General features: G+C 43.6%; 1 protein-coding gene across 1 annotated transcript in view; it reads right to left on the bottom strand.

Annotated features, from left to right (window-relative positions):
* The window catches only part of LOC122903330 (SV2 related protein), a 73,818-nt gene that overhangs the window by 6,572 nt on the left and 45,219 nt on the right, over positions 1-22,027 (bottom strand). The window contains exons 7-14 of the mRNA XM_044244099.1: positions 14,900-14,963; positions 12,893-13,018; positions 12,447-12,575; positions 10,699-10,772; positions 7,637-7,713; positions 4,288-4,395; positions 1,161-1,272; positions 192-273 (exon numbers count right to left, since the gene is read on the bottom strand). Of these exons, the coding sequence (XP_044100034.1) occupies positions 192-273; positions 1,161-1,272; positions 4,288-4,395; positions 7,637-7,713; positions 10,699-10,772; positions 12,447-12,575; positions 12,893-13,018; positions 14,900-14,963 (772 nt within the window). The remainder of the gene's footprint in view (positions 1-191; positions 274-1,160; positions 1,273-4,287; positions 4,396-7,636; positions 7,714-10,698; positions 10,773-12,446; positions 12,576-12,892; positions 13,019-14,899; positions 14,964-22,027) is intronic.

Raw genomic sequence — 22,027 nt, 5'->3', positions numbered from 1 at the left:
AAAATGAAAAAAACCAAACCAAAACAAAACAAAACAAAACACAATTGGAAGATAGCCTGCAGGAATGAAGAGCTTCACAGTCACTACTCAGGCTCCTGGACAAATCCCATTCTGAGGAGCCCAGGCTGGGTGTTTCTGGAGGCAGAGCTCACTCCTTCCCCTTCCCAGCTGTTCCCAGGCACCCCTCTTACCTCAGGTGTGTAAACATAGGCTGCCTGGAAGCCTCCAGAAATAAACGCTCTTGCAATGAAGAGTAACAGAGTGAGCATGTTTCTAGGGAGAGAAATAAAAAAAGAAGATGAGCACTTTTTTTTTTTTTTTCCCAGTCAGCTTGTTTCAGCAAAGTCCTATTTGCCCAGGCAGAATTTAGAACCTAGAAATTGGCACAGCCCACCCCCACCCAACACATCCACACAGACACACAATCCTGGTGCCTTCTTGAAAGTCCTGCCTTTATAAGTTTATTGTTCTCCAAAGTTCCGGGCTAAGAGCTGCAAACATCTGTGGTGCCCAGGTTGGTTGCAAGGTCAGAGAGAAGTGATACAAATCATTGAAAACCCAGACGGGACCTGATAGAGTCAGGAGCCAGCTGAGCCAGGGACAGTAAACTTCTATGCAGTATTTTTAGGATAATCCTGGTCCCCGACCTCCTGTTCCATGGTTCCCCAAAATGCCTAAGAACACCAACACGTCAGGGTCTAAGCTTCCTCTCCAGACCTTCCACACAGTCCTCATCAGCTTTGGTCTGGAACCTCTCTGAGGTCAAGAGAGACACAAGCCCCTTCCATATTTTGAGGTCCTTGATAGATGGGAAAATAGAGAAATGCCAGAAAAGGGATTATACAACAGGACCTTGAAGTATTTCCCTTGAACAAAGGAATGCTTTTAAACCATACAAAAACAGTTGTACCCATGATCTCACTGGAAGACAATATCAAAAGTCTAAACGTGACGGTGTTGGAGCAAAACCTCCCAGCCCTACCCCCTTCAGAGGCCCCAAATTGAGTCTGATCTTGTGGTCAAGTGAGGGGCTGGGGCAGGGGGTGATCTCTCAGATCACCGACAGGAGTGCAGCTCCACAGCTTACAGGCCCAAGGAGCCACTGACCGTGACCTGAGACGTGAGCCTGCTGGTCGGAGAGAGCCGGTCTCTTGACCCACCTTCCAACACAGATGAACAGCAGGAGGCTGCAGAGGGAGAAGATGACGAAGCACAGGGCCATGGTCTTCTTGCGGCCCAGGCGATCGATGATCCACAGAGTCACAAGGACACCTGGGAGAGAGCAGGGACACTATAGCAGGCAGCTTCCAATATGGTGCCCAGCACCTCCCACCTCCTGGTATTCACACCCCATAGAATTCCCTGCCCCTGGGGCACCTGGCTGGTTCAGTGTTGGTGAAGCCTCTGCCTTCGGCTCAGGTCATGATCTCAGGGTCCTGGGATCAAGCCCTGCATCAGGCTGCTCAGCAGGGAGCCTGCTTCCCCCCTTCTCTCTGCCTACTTGTGATCTCTCTCTGTAAAATAAATAAATAAAATCCTAAAAAAAAAAAAAAAAGAATTCCCTGCCCCTGAGAGCAGGCTGGACCTAGGGAGTCTCTTCTAAAGACTAGAATACAGAAAAACACTAGAGGTCACTTCTGAGATGAAGTTATAAAAGAATGTGGCTTCTGTTTTCCTAGCATTCTCTCTCCCCCTGACTCTTCTTAAGCAGTGGCCTATAAGTGGCTTCTGGCCAACAGCCAGTGAGGAACTGAGGTCCTCAGGCCAACAGCCCTTGGAGGCATTGAATCTTGCCAGCAAGCACGTGAGCGAGCATGGAAACAGACCCTGCTCCCGCTGAACTTCCAGATGTGACTACAAATGTTGGGTCAACACCGCCATTATCATCTTGTTGGTTATGCCAAAGCAAAGGACCCAGGTAGGCCATGCCCAGCTTCCTGACCCACAGAAACTGTGAGTAATAAATATGTTATTTGAAGCCACTAAAATATGGGATAATTTGTTGCATAGCAACAGATAACGAAACAGGTGTCAAGGGATGTAGGGTTCATTGGATCCAGGCACCGGACACCAGGGATGGGAATCAGACCTGTCTCTGACTTGTCCTGTGGTCTTGGGTTTGTCCCTTGCCTTTTCAGAGCCTTAGTTACTTCACTGGTAAAATGGGGCTCAACAAAATAAGACTCCCTACTTCAGTAGAGACAGTATAGTATGGTGGTTTTTATTAATAATAATTAACTCTGGGCTCAACACTTTTGCATCTATTATCTTGCTTAATCATCAAAAGCAACCCCCTAAAATAAATGCTGTTAATTTCCCACACTTCTTCAGTCAAAAAATTAAGTGGAACTAATTTTTAAATTAAATTAAACTTTTTAATAAATTAAAAAGGAACTATTCTAGGAGCCTCGGGATGTGTCAGGGAACAGACACAACAAACCATAAATGTAATAAATAAGAATATCTGAGTTTCAGAAAGACAACATCATGGAAATTGTTGGAAAATCATGGTGAGTGCCCAAAGTCATGGAAATGGTTATTGGCAATGTGGTGTCTAATTCCATGTCCCTAGTCTTACCCACTGAGCCATATAGGGGAAGGGTTTTAAGAAAAAGATAGACAGGATCATACAGGAATGCAGACTCTGGGCTCTGGGGTGGGACCCCAACTCTTAGCTCTGCCAGGTGAAGGACACTGAGTGTTTTAGCTGAGCTCTCCCAGAAGCAGACCCTGGGACAAGGGTCCAAGTACAAGTGTTTACTTGAGAGGTAACCCAAAGAAGCACCAGTGGGAAGGTGGGAGAGCAAGATAGGGAAGGGAAGGCAAGAGAGCCTGTCAAGACAGTTACCACTGTGGGCAGTTACTCTCAGATTCCACTGGGGAGTTCTGGGACCCAGTGTGGAAAATGCATCTTAGCATTCTCCTGCCTAAGGAGTGAGGAAGCTGGGGTATTTGTACACCACTAACTCCTGCATTTATTGTTCAAAGGCAGCTCCCAGGTTTTAACTCCTTGGCACTCTCAACTCCCTGGGGTGCTTTTAGATTCCGAGGTTTTCCATTCCTCTTGAGTTAGCCCTCAGGCACAAAGATACAGAGACTGGCACCTGAAAGTTTAGGAACAGTTTTTGCTACCCCTTTCTATGCCTTAGTTTTTTTTAGTTGTAAAATGGGGGATAATCATGTACTTCACAGGATGAAATGAGATATATCTATAAAACACTGAGCATAGAATCAAACATACACTCATTGTATAGAGAATAGAACCAAATATACACTCATTTGTTGAGTAAGCACTCAATAAATTCTAAATACTACCATTGTTGTAATAATTACTCGGTTTCTTAAAGGAAAAAGATATATCACCTTCACTCTATGTGCAACTTTGGATTTTTTTATGCCCCACTGATCCTTCCAGTGTGAGTGCTGATGGGGGACAATTCTCCATGGGTCTCTTGTATTTCTTGCATGCAGAAGCAATTTGTTCCAGGAAGCCTTTGTTCCAGGCTGTCCTTTCATTTGGATAGTCAATAACCTTGGAAGAGAGAGATACTGTCTCCTTCCAGAGCAAAGGGTAGGTCTGTTTACTGCTCAATATAATAAAGATGATGTCTCTCTCTGGACAAAAACTGGGCAGATTTCTGGGAACCCACTACAGAAGATTTGATTTCCCCAAGCCTGGGATTCCTCAGGGAAGCAAAGTGAAAAAGGGATTGAAAAATATGTTGGGAAGGCAAGGAAAACTGGAATACAGGGTCAAAAATATAGGGAGTAGTAGATCAATCAGATACCTGGAAGGGAACACTCAGGTAATTCCTCAGGGAGCGACCATCATCCATTATTAGCATTTGCATGCATTTGGGTGAGCTAGTTCTTGTCATAGGACAAGAGTTAGAGCCCAACAGCTGTCCCCACTACTTCATTGCATGTGCAGCATCCACCTGGACCCTTTGTCATCATCCCTGTGAGATTTGGGAGCAAGGGGAGCTGACACTAATATACTATTCCTGTTGCTTGCTGTGCCATGCATAGTAGTCTTTGTTTCTGACCCAGGAGTCTTGTGTCTTCTGCCAATGAATGTGACAATGGATGGCTTAATTTGCTAGCCTTCAAGTAGAGGAGGCTTCACAGTTCTTGTCAACTTGTAGCTAAGGGTTGAAAAAAAAAGAATCTCCAGCTCCCCTGGAAAGGGGATTTGCTTCCAGACAGCACCAGCTGGAACCACCACAGGACCAGCTGCCACATTCATAGGCTTGGCTGCCCCGGCCCCACCTTGCACAGGTTCCTCACCTGGGAACTCAGAGAGGGTCGTCCACAGCAGGTCCATGTAATCCTCCTCACTCAGGTACTCACAGGCCAGGCTGCATTTTGCTTCCACTGCCTTCTTCTGGCTGGAGACTGGGAGGTGGGAGATGGGAGAAAGAAGAGCCATGTATAGAACCTTGAATCATACCCTCCTTCCCTGGGTATGTTTCAGCAGGGATACTGTGGAAAGATCTCAGGCTCTGGAGTCAGACAGATTCAGGTCCGAACCCCAACCAGCAGAGCTCAGCTTTAATCTCTCTGAGTCTCAGTTTCTTCATAAACCTGGAGCTAATAAAACCACTGGGTAAAGTAGTTGGGAGCCTGAACTCAGCCTGCGCATATGAATGTACTTAGCCCAGAGCTGGCACATACCAGGTGTTTTTGTGGCAGACAGACTCTAGGTGGCAGACAAACTCCAGGGAGGCCTCTATGATCCCCACCTATATTATCTGGCCATTCCTTGATCCCACCTTCCATCTCTCTCCTTTGCTCTGCTCTCTCCATCTCTCTCCCTTGACCAACTACACTGGTCTTCTTGCTGTTCCTTCAGCACCCCTGCCTCAGGACCTTTGCACTGGCTGCTGCCTCTTCCTGGATTGCTCGTTATATATCCCTATGATTAATCTCACATTGTTCATGTCTTTCCTTTAAATCTCACTTCATGGAAGCCATTCTGACCACTCCATTTAAAAATTCAACTTAATCACTGCCCCTTATTCTGCCTCACATGCCTGACCTCCCTTATCCTGCTTCACTATCTTTTTTCCCCATACATATGTTAAGAAATAGCATGAAAGACTTTGAAATGGGCAAAATGCTTTGTCTGGTGCACCCTTACAAGTTGTATCAACTTTCATTATCTGTGAGCTATGCACATTATAGAATATTGACATTAATGCAAATGATTCTTATCCATCAAAATGAAAATTGCATTCTAACCAGTTTTGCCTCTCATTGTAAAGGCTTTTCAGGATTTCTGATTGCCTACATACATGTATTCTTTTGTATTCTCCTTTGAACTAGTTGAAACCTCTTCCAGGCATTAGGAGACAATTCTCCATGAGTTGCTCACATTTCTGCATGTTTTATAAGCAAAGACACTAAAGGTCTTTGTTCTGAACTATCTTTTCAAGGATCTTAGTTCAAACAACAACTTTGACAGGAAGTGTCTACCTTTGGAGCAAGGGGCAGGTCTGCTTATAGCCTTCGATGACATAGTGTCTCCCCACAGGGCAAGAACAGGCTTGACCTGCTTTAAAACTTTACCATCCAGTAGAAGAGAGCGAGGTGCCCTAAGGTCTGAGATGCTCTCTTATAATATAATTCAGCTTCTGCAGCTGTGGTCTCCCCTCTTCATATCACCCTCTGGGAACAGGAGCTCCTTGCTGGTGTAAGGAAGTACTGATACTTCAGCCACTGCTATTATTATGAGTAACAAAGTCCTTTGTCTCTGACCCAGGAGTGTTGTGTCTTTTGCAGGCATCTGTGGAAGCTATGGAAGACTAAATCGATAGCTTATAAAGAGATAAATCCTTGGACTTTTCACAGTCCTTAACTGGTTCATTCAGTAATTGAGGAGTTAAATAAAATAAAATCTTTGACATCTGTTCATTGCATATTTGAAGGAGAGGCAGGAGTTTACCTTTTCTTAATTTTTTTCTTTGATGTACCTATCACCTTCCAACACACTATGTTATTTACTTACTTATTATGTTACTTTCCCTCTTTTTCTGTCTCCCCACCAAAACATGAGCTTACACAGTAGGGACTGTGTCCTCTGTGTTCACTGATATAGCCCAACACCTAGACCAGTACTTGGCATATAGAAAATATCAAATGAATGACTTGTCCAAGGTCTCATAACTACTTGGTGCTAGAACCGAGGCTCTGATTTTCAACTATGAGCTCATTCATTTTCTCACTCAGGTATAAGAGAGAGCTTTAAACATGAGTTGGTAAACTATCACCTGCAGATTTGACATCTGGTCTCCTGCCCGTTTCTTCCTGGCCTGCATGCTAAGAGTGGGTTTTACATTTTAAAATGATTTTTCAAAATCAAGGAGGAGGAGAGCCTGGGTGGCTGCCTTCAGCTCAGGTCAAGATCCCAGGGTCCTGGGATCGAGCCCCGCTTTGGGCTCCCTGCTCAGCAGATAGCCTGCTTCTCCATCTCCCGCTCTCCCTGCTTGTCTGCTTGTGTTCCCTCTCTCGCTGTGTCTTTCTGTCAAATAAATTTAAAAAACTAAAAAAAAAAAACCACAAAGGAATAGCGCTTCATGACACAGAAATGATATGCAGTCCAGATTTATATTCACAAAAAAGGTTTTGTCAGAACACCAGCAATGTTTGTTCACTAACCTGTTATCCACGGCTACTTTCTTGCTCCAACGGCAGAGGGGTATAGCTCCCAAAGCCTAAAATATTAACTATCTGGCCCTTTATAGAAAAAGTTTGCCAATCCCTGTTTTGTAACATTCCCCTGGATCCTCTGCTTTGCTTCAGTGGGTCCCCTGATAGGGGAATGCAATTTATACTCTCTCAATACCAAACCCCAAATCTGCAGCTGAGTCACTAGCTCATTAAATCTTTATACCAATAAACCGAACTATTAACTAAGATTACAGAGGCTTATGAAAAAGATAACTGGGAAAATCCCGAACACAAGCAGGAACTTGATCCCTTTATCCTCCACCCCAGGTTCAATGCTAAGAACCTGTTCTTGTAGATAGAATGGTTTGAAAGCCCAGACATCTGCACAGAGACTTTGCTTTCTGTTTTGTTCCTTTTGTCCAGTGGTTCCCAACTCTGGCTGTACAAGATTCAGGTCATGATTCTGGATTCCTGGGATCCAGCCCCGCATGGGGTTTCCTGCTCAGCAGGGAGTCTGCTTCTTCCTCTCTTTCTGCCCCCCTCCTCCCTTGCTCATGTGCTCCCTCACATGCATGCTTATGCTCTCAAATAAATAAAATCTTTAAAAAATAAAAAAGTAAAACTCCTCCAGGTTATCTTGTTGTGTGGCTAGGGTTGAGATCCAACATGGTTCTCAGACTTCATATGCATGTGAGAACAGTTGCTTAGGGTCATGACCATCAAACACAGTGTTGTACTTCACCATGTCCTTTAGGTGACATAAGATATGACTCTGCTGCAATGTCACTTCAGGATTATTTGGTTTTCCACAGAGTTTCTTGGGGACCACAGTCCAGGTCTTCTATGCTCAGATTTGGCAGGGTAAAGTCATGGGCATCTGTGCATGGCCAAGCTCAGGAGCGGTGGAATCTGGGGTGGGCATGCGTATCTGACTGTGTAGAGGGGAGGAGGGTGGTCTGATACTCACTGCTGCAGACATCTCCTGCCTGAAAGAGCTCAGTGGTGAGCAGAACTAATCCATAGTAAGAAAATGCATTGGAAAACCTGCCAGGAAGGAAGCAAGAAGATATCAAGAAATGATGGGAGACATGCAAGTCCCCTCTCCCCAACCCCTCAGGAGGGACTTGCTTCTATAGCAGTGAGGACCAGTCTTTGGGCATGGGCGACAGTGGACCTTTGGGGGCTTTCTTAGGGCCCTTGAGAAGGAAAATGGCAGGTACAAAGCATAGCAATGTGATGAAGGGACATGATCTTGTGTCCTTTGAAAGACTAAGAACTGTATTCTGTCACAGAAAACACCCAAGGCTGTTTATTCAACTGGCAATAGGGAAAACACAACTTTGGGGTACCAATATTTGGAAGAACACAGTCATGAATGACATCGATCAGGACTTCTGGGCCAATTTGGTCAACATGAAGAGAGAAGAAGAGGGGAAAGCTTTGATAATATCAAGAAGTGGGCTCCAGCTCTCCCCTTGAACTCCTGAGAGCTGAATCAACTCACCAAGCATTTACTAAACACCTGCTGTGTGGCCCGTATAAGTGCAGATTCTGCAGACTTCCCTAATATTTCAGATCAGAATGAAACAGTTGATTAATTCCCGATTGTCCCAGGAACTAGAACACTCAACTGTGTAGGACCAGAACATTCTTACCCTGTAGTACAGTTATGTGGGAACTGTCATAACCAGATAGCAGTGATTAATTTCCTTGCATTGCAATATGGGCTAGCAAGTTTAGCAATTTCTATAGTGTGCAAAAATTAGTCTCCAATTAACCACTTCAGTATTTGGGTAGTGTTGGCCCAACTGAATCACCTGCCTGCAAAGACAGACACCCTCAACTCTCATCCCCACTCCCTTTTAAAAAAACCCTACAGACTCTACGCTTGTGTTGGGCACACAGTAGGTGTTTAATAAATGCCTGGTTCAGTTCGTAGGAATGCAGGGACAGAGCTAAAGCCCAGTTCTATATATTATCAAAGCTTTCCCTTCCACTTCCCTGCAACTGACCACTTTTCAGGACAATCCCCTGCTATTTAGCCCCTCTACTCAAAGGTGCATGGGAAAAAGTGAGCACTGGTTAAACCAGAATGCAGAGTGTTAGCCAGGCCCCTTCTGCACACTGTTCATGCTGTGTACATGATTTGGCAGAGAAAGGTTCAAAGAATAGCTGAGATTTAACTAGTTGTGGATTTTCAGGGGATTACTCAGTACAAATCCCTCCCTTCCATCGTGCCCACATCCACACATCGCCAATGGCTGTTATTTAAGGAAGACGGACCAGGATCAGGACTGAAAGTTCTAAGGATGCCTGTGTTGACCAAATCAATGGTTCCCCAAATATGGCAGGCTCCATGCCGCTGCTGGTACCCAAGGCAATATGGCAATATTAAATCTCAGTTGTGACAAAAATCCCATTTTACGTTTCCTTTCAATCACAGTCAACCCTGGGACAGCATGGGTTTGAACCACACAGGCCACTTATAAAGGGATTTTTTCCAACAAATACAGTACACCACTGCAAGTGCATTTTCTCTTCCAGGTGATTTTAATAAAAATATTTTCTTTTTCTCTAGCCTCCTTTAAGATATAATATATAATACCTACAGCATACAAAATATGTGTTCGTTGACTGTTTATATTGCCAGCAAGGCTTCTGGTCAATAGGAGGCTATTAGTTCAGTTTTGGGGGAGTCAAAAGATTTTTGACTACTCAGGGGTCTGTGCCTTTAACCCCCTTTCTGCACTGTTCAAGGTCAACTGTATTTTGACGGTTTCCTCTCACTTACTTGCTAATGAATGTGTCCTTGACACCTACGTTCTCTCTGCGTCTCTCTATTAAATACAGCAGCTCAGTGCCTTGGCAGATCATCAATCTATAATTCTAATCTCAGGCTGATTTCATGGGTGATCAGAGTTCTTTGGGAGGTAATCAGCTCACTTTAGGGGACAGGTTGAAACAGTGCCCCCTACTTCTCTGCCATCTTGTCTCCTCCCTCGGCAGATCATCAATCTAGCTACGTTTTACTGTATAGCTCTTAAAAATATATGGCCTGCAGTTAAGGTTTTTTCCCTTTAAAGCAGACATACAAAATTGCCTCTTGATAGACATTTATCTGAACCCTTGTGCACTAATGGTGGGAATGCAGAGTGGTACAGCCGCTCTGGAAAACAGTATGGAGGGTCCTCAAAAACTTAAAAATACAACTACCCTATGATCCAGTAAGTGCATTACTGGATATTTACCCAAAGGGTACAAAAATACTAATTCAAAAGGACATATGTGCCCCTATGTTTATTACAGCATTATTTATAATAGCCAAATTATGGAAGCAGCCCATGTCCATTGACAGATGAATGGAAAAGAAGATGTGATACACACACACACATTTATATACACACATAGATATACAACGGAATATTATTCTTCCATAAAAAGAATGAAATCTTGCCATTTGTAATGACATGGATGGAGCTAAGTGAAATAAGTCAGTCAGAGAAAGACAAATACCGTATGATTTCACTCATACGTGGAATTTAAGGAACAAAACAAAGGAAAAGAAAAAGGGACAAACCAAAAAACAGGCCGTTAACTATTAGAGCAAATTGATGGTTGCCAGAGGAGAGCTGGGTGGGGGGGATGGATTAAACAGGTGATGGGGATTAAGGATACACTGATCATGATGAGCACCGAGTACTGGATAAACTTGCTGAATCACTGTATTGTATACCTGAAACTAACGTAACATTGTATGTGATCTATATTGGGAATAAAATTAATAACACTAAAAAATAAGACATTTATCTGAGTCGGAAGTGAGTACAATTAAAGAAAAAGACTAAGAAAATAGTAGTACCGGTTATACCTGGGTAAGGCAGAGATCAGGAAAGTGATGTTCAAACCACTGAATTTTGTAAATGTTGCCTAAGTTCAAAGAGTTCTCTGTGCATTGCATAAAAACAGAACCCAAAACAGGGCCCGGGTGAAGGGGATCAAAGTGTCAAGAGGTCAAGAAGCAGCTCTTACCATATAAACCACAGCAACAAGGTTGTCCATCTGAAATGGGGCGTGAAAAGGTCCCTCATTCTGCCTCGGTCTTCCTGTTTCAAGACAAGGACATGCTGTTTGCTCTCGTCTCCTCCAGCAGCGCTGACCATGGCCTGGGACTGGCGAACACCCACGGCTGGGAGGGAGGCTGCTGGTGGGCTGCACGCTCAGGATCCGAGAACCCAGCACTCAATCCCATAGCACAAAGTCCCCCAGCCCGGTGAGGCCCTCTAGCCAGGACCCAGCAACGTCTGCAGGCCTGATTCCCCAAGGATGGAGACATCCTGCAACCCCCAACCCCAGCCTGAAATCCTGGAGCCAGGAAGCAGACTCCCTGCCCTGAGAACTCTCAGGTAGTCCCGTGGACCTGGGGAGCAGACACAGTCTGTCCAAGCTGTGTCTAACCATTTCATGCCCTGCCTAAGCCAGCTCTAGGTTAAGATCGCAAACACGCATGTGCTGAAAATCAATTCACCAGAAGCCAATGTGCCGAAAGATTGATTAGTTGAATGACCCACTTGCCAATTTCATATAATTTGCTAATTTATCAAATTTTTGCTCTATAATTTTTTTTAAGATTTTATTTATTTATTTGAGAGACAGAGAGAGAGCCTGAACGGGGGGGGGGAGGCAATGGGAGAGAGGAAGAGTGTGAGGTAGGCTCCCCACTGAGTTGAGCTGAAGGCAGACACTTAACAGACTGAGCTATGCTACAATATTCTTTTTAAGAGTATGTTCTGGGGGATGCCTCATAGAGCCTGGGTGGCTTATTGGTTAAGCATCTGCCTTTGACTCCAGTCATAATCCCAGGGTTCCGGGATTGAGTCCCACTTCGGGTTTCCTGCTCAGCGGGGAACCTTCTTCTCCCTCTGCCTGCTGCTCCCCCTGCTCTCTCTCTCTCTGACAAATAAATAAATAAAATCTTTTAAAAAAGTATATTCTTTTTTTTAAGTGTATTCTATGACTGTGATTATATTCTCCTTAGATATATTTAACAAATATATTTTTCTTAGTTTGAGAAATGCTTGCTTATTTAAACATATAAAAACATGGGACGCCTGGGTGGCTCAGTTGGTTAAGCAGCTGCCTTCGGCTCAGGTCATGATCCCAGCGTCCTGGGATCGAGTCCCACATCGGGCTCCTTGCTCCGCAGGGAGCCTGCTTCTCCCTCTGACTCTGCCTGCCACTCTGTCTGCCTGTGCTTGCTCTCGCTCGCTCCCTCTCTGACAAATAAATAAATAAAATATTTAAAAAAAAATAAACATATAAAAACAGATTATGGACTATAGGTGGTTTAGTCTACCTGTGAATATTGCTTTCATGAATAAAAATGTATTTTTTAGTATATTCTTGAATGAAAAGATAACACTCTTCAAATAGTAATTGAATATATTTGAGAATGTTTGTTTTTGTTGAATATATTTTAAAATAGGCTCATTAATATATTTATAAAGAGAACATATTGAGGAAATAAATATATTGATATATATTAGGAAAAATATATTCCTATTTACTACATATATTCAAAAAGAAGGATCCCTGAAACATGTTTTTGGTAAAAAGATATATTGCCAAGTAAATTCAGGAAAATTGGCTTTTGGAGAATTGGTCTGCTTTCTGCTTCTGCTCTTTTTGTGTGTCTCAAGATTTACCCCACTCCACCCACATACACACTCCCATGCAGGTGCACGAACACACACGCTACAGACAGTGGGCCAGGCACGGACCTGTCTGGAGATGATCAGTTTCCCCAGGGGCATGGGGGCTCCATTTTCAGTTGCTATCCTCTTTAAGGTGGCGATGGCCTTTTCCTGATTCCCGGACAACACATCGTACCTTGCACTCTCTGGCAGCCACTGTGGGGACAGGAGTGACAGGTTAGGGTGGCACAGAACACTGGGTCCCAGCCACATACTCTCATCTAGGTGTGGAGTCTTTAAGGGTGGGGTCTCTGGACCCAGAGGAATGGAACGGGATAGGTTCTTGTAGTTATGATTGCTGCTGTTGCTATAATTATTATTAACTGGTGTTGCTGTCAAAGTCCCCCCCCCCAAGAAAAATCTTAAAAATACTCCTTACGGGATGGTGTGTCCTCCACCCCCTCCCCACTGAAATATAGTGAACAGCAGGAGGCTGAGAGGGCAAAGGTTGAGATGTCTTAAAGGATACCTACAAAACACAAGACAGCAAAGAGGAGCAGCGGGACAGCCGAGAGGATGAGTAGCCAGCGCCAGCCCAGGCTGGGCATCACAAACACAGCCAGGATGACCTCGAACACTGTTCCGATGGCCCAGAAGACCTGGGATGGGAAAATGGGATCAGTGATGGGAGCAGCATGGTCAACACATGAGCAATGTCAGCGACATGATAGACGACACTCTCAATATGGGTAAGAGGTCCTTGGGGTCTGCAAAGTTGGAATGACCACCACTTTTCCTGTGGTCCATATGATTGGCCAGGGCCACTATGTTGTCCATCTCCTGAGGGTGCCATGCATACGGTCTAATATTGGCGTGGTACCCACTGGAGTGTACAGTGTGGCAGCTCCGGTTAAGGAGACCAATACCACCTTGTGTGAGGTTGATATGGTGATAGACACATTGGTTTTTATCTACTGACATCCACCTCTCTTGCCCACTAGGGCCCTAGTATCCTTGTCACAATTGCTTCTTCCCTGCAGAGCTGAGTATCTTCTGTGCCTCTCCCAGTCACTCCCCATCTTTCCCTACCTTGCTCTTTGTGTGCACTGCTGCCATAGGTTCTCTGTCTTCTGGCTTCCCATTGGGCACAGCCAATGGGGAGCCCTACAGGAGAGGGGGGGGAGAAAGGTATGAGAGGTGGGACTCTGGCTCCCTCTCTGCAGGATGCTCATGGGCTTGCTGCATCTCTCAGCAGAAGGGCACAGCTCCTGTCCAACAGCCCTTGATATATAACTCTCTCTCTGGACTGCTAACTACTTCCTGCCTTTGCCTGGCAACCGGAACTTCCAGCCTGGGGCTACTTAGAAGTAGTCCCTTTACCAAACCCTCTTCAGATTACTCTAATTTGAGTATGCTGGTTCCTGCTGGGACCCTACAACCATTGACCATTGACAAACCTGGTCCTTCAACTTTCCCATCAGTTCTGGGAGTCTGTAAGAACCTTCCTAAATCCCCTTTTGCTTAAATTAACCACGGTCTATTTCTGTTGCTTACAACCAGGGATGATGGCTAAGATGTCTAACAAACTGATACAGTACCAACCAACCAGAATGGATACCAGACACTGGTCATACACACCCTGCTCCCAAACACACACACACACACACACACACACACACACACCATGACTGTGCCAGGAGTTAACTCTTTAGTTGCTAGATCATGGGAAGTTCTAGGGGGTCCTCTGAGAGGACAGGGTGTGTCAGGTGATGAGGGGTAATCAGTGACCAGGCTCTGCTGGCGCAGATAAAATCTCAATATTTAAACAGTTGGTTCATCCATACCAGTGTGGACCAGCTGACTACCATCCTTACTGGTCAAGGATAGATGCAATCAGAGTGGTAAATTGGGCTGTGGGGTTAATGTAATGAATATTGTCAGTGTGGTCGTGGTGACTAGAGAGTGGCATCATAGTCATCACTGTGGACATTGGTGTCCGGAAAGGACAAGTAAACACTACTGCTACTGCTACTGCATGGTGTCATGGGGGCAGTTACATACTCGCCCCGAGAGATTCCAAGATCATGATTAGAAAATGGGTCATAAGACCCTGGCAGAAAGAGGGCTTGAGAGGGACTAGGTAGACCAAGGGTCTTTTAAGGCAGCTACAGAGGTGACCACTCACATAAGACGCAGGTGAGTCCAGATACACATAGGGGTGGAGGGGGATGCTATGGACAAGAAGCAGGAGTTTTGGTCCTCTAGTCTCTGTTGTTTGGCTGCAACTCTCAGATAAAAGCCATGTCCTGTCCAAGAATGACATACCACCTGCCTGTCACCAGTTTAAGAGACTGGATTGTTTTGGTCAGTTGAAGAATTTATCCATATAGCAAATAAACGCCGCAAACCCAAAACAACAACAAAGTTTAAATTAACAAACCCGACAAAATCCCATTTCCTTATCCTGAGGCTCAGGATGTCTGAGGATCTCTTGCTCAGAGACTGAGCTCTCTTGGGGGAACCCAGACCACCTTCCTTACCTCAATCAGCAAAATGCACTTAGCTCTGGCCTTCATGGGAAGGAACTCAGCATACAGTGTCACCCTGGGAAAGCAGAGAGATAGGAAAGGAGTTAAGGTCAGGACTGAGACCTGACCTGCCACAGCTTTCTGACTTCCTTTTCTTTTTTTAAAGATTTCATTTATTTATTTATTTGAGAGAGAGTGAGAATATGTGAGTGCGTAGGGGGAGAGAGACAAGCAGACTCCACACTGAGCATGAAGCCTGGACATGGGGCTCAATTTTACAACTTTGAGATCATGACTGGAACTGAAATCAGGAGTCTAACACTTAACCAACTGAGACACACAGGCACCCCACTTTCTGAATTTATAGGTCAGGATTCTTCTGAGGATGGTCTGTAGACCACCTAACTTCAGAATTTCCTGGGACAATGGCTGAGTGCTTAGATCCCCAGACCCTATCCCAGACCTCTGTCTGTCTCTCTTTCAATCTATCTATCTACCTATTCATTCATTTAATCATTATGGACCTGTGGATTCCTGTTTCATTCAGTGGGTTGTAAGCCACTACTGCCATTATTCTTTCAATGCTCAGACTGTCCCAGTCTGGCCATTGGAAGATCTTTCAATCCTGTCCCTGTTTCTTTTTTATATGCCTCCATCGTTCTTTACATTCTGGCACACCAATATGTCCAGGCTCATGGTGTACTTTTCTTGCCCCAACAATGAAGTCAGCCATTTGTCTAAGAGGTCCTGGTTCCTTGCGGTATTTGGTATTTAGAAACCAAGATCTGAGCACTCAGTGTGTTCATTACTACTGGTCTGCCATTGCTTCTAGGCCTTCTCCGAGGACACAGCTAAGAGATCTAGCTATCTATCAGTCTTGTTCTGTCCCTTTCTTTCTTTCTCTCCACATGCACACCATACATCTATGTCTGTTTCTATTTCTATCTGGGTATATGCATTTAAAAAAACATTGAGTTCACACTGATACTTTCAATTCTAGTACAACCAGAAAGTTAGGGCCCTTTCTTTCTAACTAATCTCTATACTCAATGTGGGCTTAAACATACAACCCTAAGATCAAGAGTTGCATGCTCCACTGATTGAGCCAGTCAGGCACTCCAAGTTTAGGGTTCTTTCTGCCTGCCCCAGTTTCCATGATCGTAATTCCCTTCTCCAACATTGAGACACCCAGGCTTCATTATTCTCTGTATATTTCTTATTTGTCTAATCCATTTATTAGCTTGCTGAATGTAACCAATGCCCTAACTACCTAACTATACTGGCTGCCTCTTCCATCTACTACATTCATGCCCCCTCCCCTATCTTTCACTTCCTCAGCCACTGGCCATGCCAGAAAGTGAAGGAAACCTCTAAACTTCTTCTCCATGCTGCCTCCCATTTTGCTAGGAAGAGGGTTTCTTTTTTCCCACATCTCCCACCTACGTCAAGCATCTGAGCAACTAGATGGCTTCATGTTACTCTCCTGGCTCCTCAAAAGGGAGACGGGGTAGAGAGAGGTTCATTTCCATTGACCATTTTGAGGCAGATGTTGCTGATGACCTATCTAGATCTCCTGGGATCATTCTACTAGTTCAGTCTGCCTGACTCCCAGCTGCTGCTACTAATGGCTCATACCCACAACCTTCTCCTAGCATTGCTTTTGAACAATTGGAGCTACCTCACCAGAAAGATGTCTTTCCCTCCATAATATCTGACATTTGAAAAGTTGGTCTTAGTAATACCACTGAGATTTAGGAAGCATTCTATCTCCATTAGAAGTCCTTCTCAGGGTTATGATAAAAGATATCTCTGCCCAAAGAAGGAAGACTTCTTAGGAGCCCCAGTGAAAAGCCCAGGACTTTAGTAGTTTAGATATATTCTATTTAGAGAAAAACATGAACAGAAAGTCGATATCACCTAGTTTAATTCATGGGATAAGTATTTTAACATATTCTCTCTTCCTATCTGGATGTTTTGTCTTTATCTTTCCCCCTTTCTTTTTCTCAATCTCTCTCTGTAGCTGAGCTCATACTCAAGAATTTTGAACCCTACTTTTTGATTTATAAATAGCATTTCCATGCCATTTAAAATCCTCTTACACACATATTTTTTTTCACACATATATTCTATCCTATGAATGAACCATACTTTTCTTAATAATAGCTACTTTTTATTGAGGGCCTACTATATGCCAAGCATTCTTTGAGATGTTTTACATGAATTATCTCACTCAAACATTTCTTTTTTTTAAAAAATATTTGATTTATTTATTTGACAGACAGAGATCACAAGTAGTCAGAGAGGTAAACAGGCAGAGAGGGGGAAGCAGGCGTCCCACTGAGGAGAGAGCCCTATGCGGGGCTCGATCCCAGGACCCTGAGATCAAGAACTAGAGCCGAAGGCAGAGGCTTAACCCACTGAGCCACCCAGGTTCCCCTCACTCAAACATTTCAAATCAAGGGGAGTAGATACTTATTTATAATCCTCTGTGTGTGTGTACATGTGTGTGTGTGTTTGATTCTCATTTTCTTCTCTAGATCTATCTATGTCAGATAAATTGTTAGTTGACCAGGAACCTTCAGCTAGTAAGTTAGTATTAGAAGAGCCAAAATTCTAACCCATATGGGTCTATATTTTGTAGACCACCAACCACTTCCCTATTTGGATGGTTTCACAATTATAAATAGATATTTTAATCTATTATATTATAAATAGATATTTATTTATAAATAAACAAACATCTTTAGGCTAAAGACGTTTTTGCTTCATGTGGTTTCCTGTTAAGCAGAATTTATATCAAAGAACATGCCCAGTTTTAAGGCTTTTGATATATAATACCATAGTTGTTCCCAAAAAAACTTGTTCTAGTTCATATGCCTACAAGTAGCTCTCACAACAAAAACCATTAGGAATGTCACTAACTCGGCTCTGAGAAGAGGCATCAAGATTATAGTGGTTACAGAGATTACAGCAATTACCATGGAGGACTTCTTTGACATTGTTATGCTATTCTCCAAATGGTGTGCTTATAGTATTTAAAAAATCAATAATAATAATAATAAAATGAGAAGCATGTTTACCTTTCCTCCACCAAATTAAACTACTAGCCATGCAAAAACATGCAGCAGCATATTCTAAGGACAAAGTTATGCCTGTCCTTAGACAGCAAGGATTTCTTTTTATAATGAAGCTATAACATGCAGTCTTCTTTTCTTTTTTCTTTTTTAGTTACAGAAGTAGTACCTGAATACATTTGCACTGTAAAACAATTAAGCAGTATACAAGTATACAGAGTATCTGATAATTCTTCCTCTCTTCCATTGCCCCTACTTCCATTCCACTCCCCCAAAGCCATAACAACCAGGAGTTTGCTTTGCAAACTTCCAGGCCTTTCTCTATATAAATAAATAAATTTAAGCAGCATATCTTTCCTTTTTATTCCCTTCCCTTTCCTTTTCTCTTCTTCCTTTCATCTTTCCCTCCTGTCCTCCCTCTCTCCCTCCCTCCCACCTTTCCCTCCTGCCTCCCTCCCCTCTTTCCTTCCTCCTTCCTTCCCTCTTCCTTCCTTCCTCCCTAGTCCCTCCCTCCCTCCCTCCCTCCCTTCCTTCCTTTCCTCCTTCCTAACACATGCAGCACACTGTTCATTTTCTATCCATACAAGTGCTCCAATTCTTGCCACTTCCACGCATGCCTGTCCAGTTTCCAATTGTCAGTACCTGCAACTCTTCCCTGAATGCATTCTCTGGTTATTAAAGGTCACTCTGCCATCCTCTGTGGCAGACCAGGGAATGCCAAGGAATTTAAACTTCCCAGGAGCAGCTCTCAACAAATGACATTTCCAGGACAATCTGGAGATGCGAACTACAGGGTCTCCCAGATTAAACTACTTGCACTGGTATCTCTGTGTCAGGATCTGCTTTCAGTAAGGCGTTGGGAGATCTTTCCATATTAATATATGCAGACCAGCGGTATTATTTTAAAACTCCCGCCACCCGGTTGACTAATACTTAGATTGTTTTCAATTTCTTATTTTTGCCACCTCTGCCACAAGAAACCTTTCCTTGTTGTTGTTGTTGTGCCCCCTACTTGGCCATTATTTATAGCAGTTCGTTATGAAAACGAGCTGTTTGATCTTCATCCAAAGTATGGTGATGATGACAACCACACTGAAGAATAAAAGAATGAGCACTGAAAGTAACAATGCCAGGAAGCCGTTGATACTGGCGTCAATAAATTCCCTCTGAAGATAATCACATTTACAGCACTTGGCAATTAGAGATTTGCCATCTGGATCACATGCTTGGAAAGAAGTGACCTGCGATCTCCATTTGGCATTTCTGCTTGGTCTGGAGGGGAAAGAGCAGTGCCAAGGGCGGGTCTGTGAGCAAGATCTACCTAGACGTCAATCAGGAGAATCTTCGGAGAAGGTTTCTAGGTGGAACAGGTGGGCAGCTACCTGGAGTCTTAGTCTTGAAGCGTGGCTAGCACACAGGCAGGGTGCCAGTTAAGGTGGGGTTCCAGCTCATCACTTAGCCAGGGGGCATTTTTGCTGAAATACTCAGTACCCTCTATCAGGAACAATAAACAAAATGCCTTGGTGCCACCGTGTCTCTTTACACGTATTTTGTGTATATTTTGCAACTAGAGGCAATGATCATTTTTTGATGCTTATCTGCATTTTCTACATTTTCTTTCTTTTTTATAAAAGTATTTTATTTATTTATCTGACACATGGAGAGAGAGAGATCACAAGTAGGCAGAGAGACAGGGAGACAGACAGACAGAGAGAGAGGAGGAAGCAGGCTCCCTGCTGAGCAGAGAGCCCAATGAGGGGCTCGATCCCAGGACCCAGATCATGACCTGAGCTGAAGGCAGAGTTTCACCCACTGAGCCACCCAGGCACCCCTCTATATTTTCTAAAACAAAAATGTATTACTTATAATGATAAAAATTAAGTTACTTCTAATTTTTTTGCTCGAGTTAAAGTCTCTTCCCTCTTGACGCTCCTTCATAGACAGAAAAAGTAATTACTTGGCATCCTAAACACACTCCTCTTTCCTATCTTAATTAAAGGGAATGGAAACCACTCAGAACCTCCAGTTTTACATCCCCAAAATCATCTTCCAATCAGTACCAGGGACCCAGTGGACATTACCGATTTACCAGGACTTTCTGACTACATAAGCTCAGAGTCTTTTCATGACATCTGTTCAAATGTAAGAGCTTTGGCATTAGATGGGTGTGGATTTGAATCTGGTTTCTCCACGTGGTAGGTGGTTTGCACCAGATGCCCCACTATTTTCCCTCCCTGTGTCTTGCTTCCTTGCAGGTCACTCCATACAAAGTCTATGTCTGTATCCCTTGAATCTGGGCCTTGCAACTTGCCCTTGTTCAACAGAATGTTGCAGACATGATATCGTGCCCATTCCAAGCTTGGGTCTCAATATGTTCTTGGCTTTTACTTGCTCACTTGGACCCTCTGCCCAGGTGACCAGGTTCCCGGGCTAGCCAGCTGGAGTTTGAAAGGCTTATGGAGCATAGATGAGTCAGCTGTGGCCATGCTAGCCCAGCTAGCCCCCATCCAATTTGCCAGTTGACTGGAGACACACAAGCAAGCCCTGCTGAGCCCAGAATAACCAAACTGCCCAACTGCAGAACCAGGAGTTCAATAAATTGTTGTTAAGCCATAAATGTCGGGATGGTTTATTACAAAGCAAGAGGTAATTCCATGCTCCATTTTATAACCATCTGGCCTTAAGCAAGCCATTTAATGATCGTTGAGCCTCAGTTTTCTCTGCTGTAAACTGGGGATGATAGGGTTGTCAGTGAACAAGATGAGGTAGTAGGAAGAGAGCACTTAGCATAGTGCCTGCCACTTGGTAAGCACTCAATGGACATGATCATCATCACTATTAATGTTACAGTGGTTATCACCAAGGACCAATATTCCCACTTCAGGGAAAGAAATAAAGGAAAGAAGAAAAAGAGGAATGGGACATCTGACTGGCTCAGTCAGTAGAGTACATGACTCCTGATCTCGGGGTTGTGAGTTCAAGCCCCATATTGGGTGTAGAGATGACTTAAAGGAAAATCTTTTAAAAAATTACAAAAAGAGGGATAGAAGGAAGCACATAGAAAAGCACAGATCAGGGCTGAGGGATGGGCTCTTTATTAATAATATAGTTTATAGGCAAGATGATGTGCATTAACTAAACTTATTGAGCTGATCATTTTGCAAGATAGGTAAGTCATTATGTTCTATACCTTGAATTCTGGATGTCAGTTACACATGGATAAAACTGAAATAAAGACAGTTTTTAATTTAATTTTAACAATTTTCAATTTTAAGTAATATAATTTGTATTTATACTAAAAATTCATTATAAGAACTTCTTGCTTGTTTCACTTTCAAAAATTACACAGCAAAGTCTTACTCATTTGGTTTTTTGAGGTGGTGCAAAGCCTAAATGAATGGATACTCTTGGTTGCATTTAATTACATAAAAATATCTTCAACTAAAAAAAAATCTTCAATTCAATGTTTCCAAATAATGAACTTAAGGGAGCCATTTTTATAACTAGTTAAGAACATTGCATAATTAAACCATGATTATTTTTACATAAATGGCTGGAGTGGAAGTTCTGGGAAGCCAATGGCTCTCTTGGGTGGCTAAATATTTCTTCTGTAATTTTGTTTGTTTTTACTTGCTCTCTTCAGGGACAAAAGAGCTATAGAGTGGAGTATTCAAGAGAAAATGTTTGTAGGGTCAAATGATGTTTGAAACTCAGCTCTGCCCTTTGTTAGCTGTGCAGACTTGGGCACATGACATAATCTTCAAAACCCCAGTTTTCTTATCTGTAAAATGGGGGTGATAAAACCTGTGCTTTGAGGTTTGGAGAGTTTTAAAATGGTCATGTGGACAATAGTTATATAAATAAGAAGAAGGGCTGGGCCAGGGTTAAGTAAAGGAACAGCTAAGTGGGGAGGCATGGTGTTTGGGAGGTGGGGGTAGGGAGCAGGCAGGCAAGCTGAGGACCCTCATGACAGATGAGTAAGGGGCAAAGGCCCTCCCAGCTGCTCTGTGTTCTTAATTTTATTCCCCTGGTGTCCTGTCCTTTCTCCCCGATGATCTCTCCCGTT

The sequence above is a fragment of the Neovison vison genome, chromosome 3 (assembly GCF_020171115.1).
Source record: "Neovison vison isolate M4711 chromosome 3, ASM_NN_V1, whole genome shotgun sequence".
Lineage (NCBI taxonomy): Eukaryota > Metazoa > Chordata > Mammalia > Carnivora > Mustelidae > Neogale > Neogale vison.
This window is presented reverse-complemented; position numbering and strand designations above follow the sequence as displayed.